The sequence below is a fragment of the Vidua chalybeata genome, chromosome 5 (genome assembly GCF_026979565.1).
Source record: "Vidua chalybeata isolate OUT-0048 chromosome 5, bVidCha1 merged haplotype, whole genome shotgun sequence".
Taxonomy (NCBI): domain Eukaryota; kingdom Metazoa; phylum Chordata; class Aves; order Passeriformes; family Viduidae; genus Vidua; species Vidua chalybeata.
The window spans coordinates 30339952-30348479 of record NC_071534.1 but is presented as its reverse complement, the minus strand read 5'-3'; the positions used below and the strand labels follow the sequence as shown (position 1 = coordinate 30348479).

The window sequence follows — 8528 nt, the reverse complement described above, 5'->3', positions numbered from 1 at the left end:
TTTCTCAGGTCAGTGTTAAATTCTTACCTCTTCAAGCAGCTGCTTCTCAAGCCCTGAGGATTTCACTGAGCCAATTTAATGCTGGTGGTCAGACAGTTTAAACCCATTAGCTCCCAGCTATCTGAATAATTTTCTTCTGGGATCCCAGCACATGAGCAGCCTGCTCTAACCAGAACTGCAGAGCACTGCCACGGGACCTGGACTTTGCTGACTGCTGTGGCCTGTGTGGTGAGCACTCAGGGGCTGAAGAAAATGCCGCTGGCGAGATCCCTGTCCATGACATCTCTGAATGGGCTTCTTCAGTGTGAGGATGAAGACCTGCCCGTGGAGGATTTGTTGCTCTTTGAAATTTCTTGGGAAGTTACCAACAAAGGTTTGTACCACACTTAGGGGTTAGTATTGCTGTTTTCTCAGGATTGGAGGGAGGGGTGAAGGGCAGGAGAAGAAAGGCATTCACAGGGAGATTGGAGAGAGCTGCAGAGCTGCTGGACTGGAAGAAGTGCAGGTGTGTAATTGTGCGTGTTGAGCGTGGGCTGCATCTGCCTGGGCTTGTGTGGGATGGGCAGAGCCAGGATGTCTCTGTGTCTTTTTGTGTTTCACCATCAGGGAGAGGGGGTTTGAACATCTAAGCGGTAAGTCTGAGTGTGCAGATATATAAATTGCTTTGTACATACTTAGGTTTTGCCTTCCGTGCAAATTCACTTGGGAATGTCATGCATGGAAATGAGCTGTACAACAGAGATCAGATGCACAGCAATTTAGCAGTCCCCCCTCAGCCTTCTGAGCAGTGTGGAAAAGAGGCCAGGCCTGGAAGGGGTATAAATAAATAGAGCTGTGTTACAGCCACTGAACAAAACCCAGGAGTCAATGGCCAGCAGGCTTTGTGTGCCAGCTGAAACTCTTCTGGACTGCTCTTTGCAAACACAGGTGGTGCCAGACAGGGGCTTCATTTGTTCATTGGTTGCTGCTGGTCAGGCAAAGGGCATGCTGCTTATTAGGCAAAAATCCTACTGCCTCAATTTCTAATTCATTCATCAAATCATCCCCTTTCAGGTAGGTGTAGTTCTGCAAGCTTCCATTTGCACTTAAAAAGTGAGTTAGTATTAGTATGAGTAAATTATTGACCTCATGTGTATTATTGTCCTGGCAGATAAATAGAGATTAATCAGGAGAGGGGATCTGTAAACTGTTAAGAATTTAACTTTAAAGAGGAAATGTGTGTGAGAGGAACAGGCAGTGCTGGGATTTATCCTCACGGGGAAACTAGAATTACTGTTTTGTGATAATTTCTGTTGTTTTACATTGCTCTTTTTAGGGTGGTGAGCCCTATCAATACCCAGAGGTGAGACAGAGTAGATTTGGCAGTTTGAATCCCTGTGGGCTAATTTTTCAGTAGCTTCAGCTAAGCTTTTAGAGTTAATTTATTAAGGCCACAACTTTGAGCATGCAGCATTCAGTTTTGCAGTGTGCATGATAAGTAAGGCTCTGGCAAGCAGATGGCAGCAGAAATCTAGGAAATTCAGGAGTTCTTACTAACTTCTCTGAACTCCACAGCATACATATTTTCTGAGTCATCTGGACCCAGTGGTTGTAGATCTCACACAAGATATTTAAGAGACAATAACCCAGTTAGATTTTCCCAAAGCATGTACAAAATGTAGAGAATCTTTAATCATCCATAGAGCTCTGGCTGACTTCACTGGAGCCAAATCAACTGACACAGCTAAAATTTACTATTCACACATTTTATGAGAGAATTAATATTAATAAAGTCAATTTTATTCAATGTGCTTAAAAATAAGATGCCTTTGCTTACACCACTTTCCAAGCCCATATATTCAGACAGGGCTGAAGGAACATGGCATGGAAAACAATTTCTTCATTAGAATCTGACCTTGTGCAAAGTTTCCATTAACCAAGCTCGACTAGAAACATCTGTGCAAATAATATAATAATATATTATAATATAAATTATAATTTATAATCCTTTTTCAGCCTATTTTTCTGGTAAATTCTTGATACTGAGGGTTTGGGTTTTTTTTTTTCCTATATCTTCCAGGCAATTGAATGTCTAAGTCAAGTGGTGAGAACTGTTCCCTGGTGACCTAACTTTTGTAAACGGTTCTGGGAAAACGTTAGGGCACTGTGAGAGAGAGTAGCCAAATACAGGGAGAGTCATCACAGAAGATATATAGGTTTAGGAAATAATAATGGAAGCTTGCAAAACTACACCTACCTTGTATTGTAAATTTCCTAGCTCCTTTAGCAGGAGAAATTGTTTATTTGATGAAATAAGCTGACCACACAGAGATTTAGTTCTGCTACATGTTGTAGTGTTTGTGCTGCTGCATATGTTCCTAACATAGAGGGCAAGATAAATATTAGCTGGATTTATTGCCTGACAAGCTAATTTTGAGCATTTAACATGAAGGTTTCTTTCTTCCTTTCTGGCAATGCAAAGGTGTGTCAGAGGAGTTCAGCTTGAAGTTGGTTTGCATTTCTGAGGTGGTGTAAAGCTGCTGCTGCTCACAGAAGTGAGTCCCAATTTTTGTGTTAATTTTGGTGCATCACCAGGTGCTTGGGTACATTTCCTCCTTGGCCAGTGCTGTTTCTTAGTAATGCCTCCATTTCTTTTGTGGCACTGGCAATCAGGCTGAATTGTCCTTTTTCCTGTGGGGAAGGTGATAGCAGAGCTCACAGGCAGATATCCATCCCCACACACTGTAACCAATGACCTTTGCAGGTGCTGAGCTGAACCTCTTCAGAGCCAGGGATGGTGAGGGGGTCCTGCAAATTGGAGAATACCTGGTTCTGTAGAGGGAGAGCAAGCATTCCATGGCATTTCCCTGATGGTGCTGGTTGTTACTGAGGCATGAGGTGCAGCTGTAGGAAAGAACAAGATAGTTCTATGAACTCAAGGCTCAGAGATCTACAAGTATCCATCATTTCCAGAGTCTCATCTCTTCTTTGTCAGCAGCTGGAACAGGGAAGTTATCTCTCTTTTTGTTTTAAGAATGGATAATTTAATACATGCTCTAACAAGGCAGAGTTTCTACTTCTCCATGTTTCCTTTTTGTATTTTCTGTCCTGGCTGCAGCCTGTGCTAAGTTACAACCTCTGACACAGAAAACATTGGCCTCTCAGTTACTGCTCTCACTATTCTGTCTGGAGCAAGCAAAGAAAAGGTAGCTGAAGGAGAAAATGGGAAATAAAAAGGCTCATCTGCCAATGTTACTCTCCCTCACCCTTCCCCCAAATCACAGGAGAGGGAACTTGCCACCTAAACCAAACACAATACTGAAATCCTCTGGCAATGAAAGTCCTCTGCCAAAAAATAGTGTGTACTTTGTTTTTTGAGATTTCCCTCACTTTAGTTGGCTTTTCACGGGTGGGCAAAAGCCTACGTGAAGTGGATCTACAGTGTTTCTGTGGCAGAAGGGGAAAAATGCAGGCAGTGAAGGGTCCCAGTCCACTGCAGTGCCACAAATCTGGTGGTAATGTTGGGGGAGGTCAGCGTTTTTAACTCTTCCTTTCTCTCCTGGCCATCGTGCTCTAGTAAAGTGAGGTGTGACCATACAGCTGTGGAAAAAAAAGGACTGGTTTCATTCCTCCATAGCATGAAGACCATTAAAAGCTTTAAGTACAGGAGCACAAAAGAAGTAGCTACCAAACTATGAAGATTTTGGGCCTGAGTTGAGTTTGTCTGCAGTGGGATTTCTGACACATTGGCTAGAAGGGCAGAGAATCTTCAAGATCCGCTCTTTTCTCTAGAAAGATGTCTTGAAAATAATTCCAGTGATATTTAGATTAGTATCCCTTGCTGTACCACTCACAGCTTTTAGATAGAAAATAGAAGAATGCTTAAAAATGCTGGGCAAGCAGCCAGCTTGTGTCATCATTCAGCTGTGAACAGCTTAGCTCAAGAGTCACTGGTAGATGAATCTCAAATATTTTTATTCCATCCCCATTGGAACGAAGACTGTGCTAAAAACAAAACTTGTTTCAGCTCTCCCTGGAGCAGAGATCTCAGTTCAATTTCTCTGGTGAAAAACTGGACATTTGGAAATTAATTCCTGAATCCACTGAAGTCATTAGGACCAGCATTTTACCTCCTCTGTGTCTTGCCATGATGAAACTTCCTTGGGAGATGGTGATTACTGTAATTTGTGACACAGCTGAAGTAACACCCTTTTGGGAGTGGGGATGTGCTGGCATAAACTTGGCATAAGCACAGCCTCAGAGCTCTGTGCATTTATAGAGTGGGGTGGAATATCAATGTCAAATCAATTTCAAATGAAATCCTGTGCACTGGGGATGATGCACACAGAAATAGCTTCTCAATTGTGGACATCTGTCATAAGTTTCAATGGTTCAGTATTATTTCAGAATATGTTTGGAATGTCAGAATTTCAGAGAATGTGGAGATCTGTCTTCTGAGGAGTCCTGGCCACAAACATAGCCCAAAAACCACAGGAAAAATATCTGCTGGCTGAAGATGCTGGTTGTTTTTCACCTGACACATTTTACCACTTGATTTTATTAATGGTACTTCAACAGACAATCAATCAATCAAACAGATTCCAATCAAATGTTAGAAACAAGTTCAATCTGAATTTTTATCACACCTGTGCAGATCAAAGACACATTCTGAGGAGAAGGATGAAACAATTGATGTGAGAGTGATTGTAGCAGTTTGAATCCCGAGCCTGGGCTCACACTGCTCCCATGGATCCTGTGGCTCTCATGGTTCTCAGGGAAGCTTTAATGCCTTCAAAGTGGCCTGGTCAGGACATAGCAAAGAAGCTGCAGAGTGCTGGAATCATCCTGATGCTCTCTCTGTGTGGGAAAGGATCAGTGACAATCTCCACTTACCTCTTTCTCACTTCCACAGTTCACTTCCTATTTCTCTCCCTCATTTTTGGTTTCTGCTGCTCCTTCACTCTGTCCTTCTGCAGTGTGCGGTGGGTAGGAGGACAAGCAGCAGGACTTGAAACAAGGAAAAAAGAAAACACTGGAGTAATGCAGAGAACTCATTTAGACAAATTCTAGTACTGTTAACACAGATAAAAAGGTTTAGACTTTTAAAATAATTCTGTGAAACTTTCTGCGATAGTATTTTGGTTTCATATTCTATTTTTTAAAGAGGCCAGTAAAATGACAGCAAACTTCCCTTAAATTAACAAAATCCTTCTTTCCCAAATATCTGAGCTCCCCTTTCTGTACCAGTTTATATTTTTCCCTTAAAAAAAAGAGGAAGAATGGAAAGGAGATAAATGGGGGGGAAAGATTTTTTGTTGATTTCCTTTTAAAGTTGATTTCATTTATTGGTGGAAAGGTTAAAAGCATGTTTTAAAAAGAAATCAGAAATATATTTATTTCAAGGATGTTTTAAAATGACTAAAACTTAATGTTTTGAATAAAGCATTTTGTTGAGCATCAGAAAACTAAACTATTCCTGTATCAACATTTTACTGCTAATTCCCCTTGTCTGTGATACTCCAAACCAGTTCTTTTGTTCTGATCTCTAGTGATTCTCTGTTGGTTTTTCATTTTATCATTTCTTGTTTGCTTTAAACCCTGTTTCAAAGTACAAAATTTCAGAGGCAGCATAGAGAAACTTTTGGTACATCCCTGTTGTTTGGAAAGGTTTTCTGTTTATAGTACGACCTAAAACATTGTGTTAGACAAGAAAAAGGCAGTTTACCAAATTGTTGAAGCAATTTGAGAATTCTGTGAGCTGAACATGTAAACCTCTACTCTGTTACTCAGTAGGATATGTAATGTTTTGCTTACTGGCACAGATATTTCCAGGGAATTCAAAGCAACTGGGCATGTAGAAACTATCTCTTAAAAGATATATAATGTGTTCCTTGAGTTTGCTATAGAGAAGTGTTATTTCAAAAATCAATGCATTATTCTAGACATCGCTCTGTTCTTCTCAAGATGTCTTTTTTTAAGTTATACCCAACACTTCCTACATACATAGTTTCACTTGCACTTTCCCTCTGCTGTCAATTAAACCTTATGCACAGACATGCTTTGTGAATTGTATTTCCACAGTAACAGGGAAGACAAAAGCAAGTCTGGGGGCCAGGTAGCACTGCTTTTATCACAGTTGCCTTCTGAGGAGTTTTAACGGCCTGTAAAATGTACTTGGATTTTATCATCAGTACTTTTTATTGCATTTCAGGCAAATCAGTGCCCTGAAATGTTTTTTATCTTGCTGTACAACAGATTATGACGGCAGAGCATAGCATACTCTCCATTTTTTTTCCCCCATAAGAGGCCTTCCATACATCTTTGGCCCTTTAGGGCACACAGGGATCCTAAGGATAACCTTGTGGAAAGAAACACTGGCTGTGTGAAACAAAGATCCAGGCTCTATCCAGCCCTTGAGCTGCATCTTCCTCATTTCTCTTCACATCTGTGGCTGTGGAAACTCCGCTGAGTTGCCAATCCCAGTGTTGAACCCCTCTCAGTATGGAAGAGGCTTGTCCGTGCTCTGGGATGGGGGAAGGAGCTTTGCTTCACTCTAGGCATATACAGTTTTATCATGGTATTTAGTGTCTTTCATCTTGCAAGTCATGTTTTCTGTTTTTCCTGGATCACCAGGCTGCTCTGCAGTAAAATCTTCCCTCATTCTAAGCTCTGTATCCCTGCCAATTCAAACCAGCCAGCTTCATGACTAAGATTTCTACCAAGCTTCATAATTATCCATTTTGGATTGAAGCCCCTTATGCTCCTATGATGAATTTACTACCCATAAAAACAGATGTATCATTGTAACTATTGCTTTATAGGTTGAATGTTCTGACTTGTCTCATATAATTAAAATTTTATGTTTATCTGAATCCAAGCTATTCAAATAGACTCTCTCAGCTTGTGAGCAACTGAGAGCTTGAGAGGAACTTGGAGGGGAAATACAGTGTAATTTATCTAAGATTGCTCTAAATCCCTGTCCAAAGCAGCCATGGAAGAAGATGATGAATATAAATTAGTTTCTTAAGCTTTCTGGTCCTGCTGAAGGGGAGAATAATAGTTTTAGGCATAGGTTTCCTTCTGCAATTCCATGGCTACATGATGTGAAACTCTTGAACTGACAGCTTGATTTAGGAACAGACATCTGCAAGATTCTTGTCTTCTCAGGTCTTGAATTAGTAAAGGTAATAATTTATTGTACTAGTTCTACTTAACAAGCTGGTAGATTGGAACTGCATTTTTTTTTCTCCTTGTAAATACCTAGAATCCTGAGACACGAAAATATTAAGACCAGGGACCCTTCCAGCATTCAAAACAAATGGGATATTTGTAGAGAAAAGGCATTTAAGTGAACAATTTCTTCTCTAGGAGCATAATTAAAATTGTAGCTCTGTCATTTGGCTGCTCAGGGCTGCAAGACACCAGGCTTTGCAGAAGGCTTTCTGTGTTTGTCAGGGGATACAGTTTAATTAATCTGGGAACTAATCTCCCAAAGTGCTGAGCAACTTCAGCCGCCGTATTGTACATAGCAGTGGCAGATTTTTAAGGAGAATTAGGTAACTTCTCAAGGTTTTTAATTCTGTTGGATGAGGTGCACTGGCACCTCTGGATATCCCAATAGCTTTAAAAGGGTGAGCCTAGAGTGCCAACTCTCAATCCCTGGCAGCTTTCAGTGCTGACTCCATGGGTAATTTTGATGTCACTGCTGGAAGCTGTAGCACCGTCTCCTTCCCCAGAGTGCTGCCAAATATTTCCAAAACTTCAACATTCAGTGGAGGGAAAAAATTTTATGTAGGAGCATCAATCCCTTCTGTAGTGCTTCTTTTGCTCTTTGTACCTTTTGAGCTCCTTCTTTCCCACCTTGCTGGAGCTATGCTCATTGTTTCTGGTGTGCAGCAGCTGCTTGGCTTCAGGTTTTCTTTTCCCTTGCCATCCTACCCCCTTGTTGGATTCAAGCATGCCCTATTGTTCTTCTGACTTGGTGGTGGTGCAGGTCCACTGCCTGGCACCGTGGGGACTCTGGCAAAGGGAGGTTTGCCCTGCCAGTGTGTGAATTCCAAGGGCTGGCTATGGCAAACCTTGAGCAAGAGCAGCTAAGGGACTCTTGCACACCATGTGCAAGACAGGATGGATCTGTATTGACTTAGCAGGGAATGCTGCTGGAGTTTCTTACACATTTTACACATGAATGCTACATTTGCTTTTAAAGCAGACAGTATTTTGGTTAAAGATGCTACAGGCATTTATATTTTAAGTGTAGGCTATTTTCCCTCCAACTTTAACAACTCTTCCAGACTGATAATGGAACAAGGCTCCTTATGCTTTGAGGATATTGGGTTAAGTCCATTTTTATAGCCAGTAGTCAATGAAATCAATCAGTTCCTCAACTTCTCTTAGTGATTTGTGTCAAACAAATTCAGTTCTTACCACATGATGAAAAATAGGTTTAAAAATTGTAACTGAGGCAATAAACCAAAAGCAGAAGGCTGTGCTTGGGATGCAGCAGAATCAAGATCAGACATGGGAGAGTGGAAGTATGAGGCCCGGGC

General features: G+C 41.2%; 1 protein-coding gene across 1 annotated transcript in view; it reads left to right on the top strand.

Annotated features, from left to right (window-relative positions):
* Positions 1-252: 252 nt before the first annotated feature.
* The window catches only part of GYS2 (glycogen synthase 2), a 40903-nt gene continuing 32627 nt past the window's right edge, over positions 253-8528 (top strand). The window contains exon 1 of the mRNA XM_053943539.1: positions 253-373. Coding sequence (XP_053799514.1) covers positions 253-373 — 121 coding nt within the window. The remainder of the gene's footprint in view (positions 374-8528) is intronic.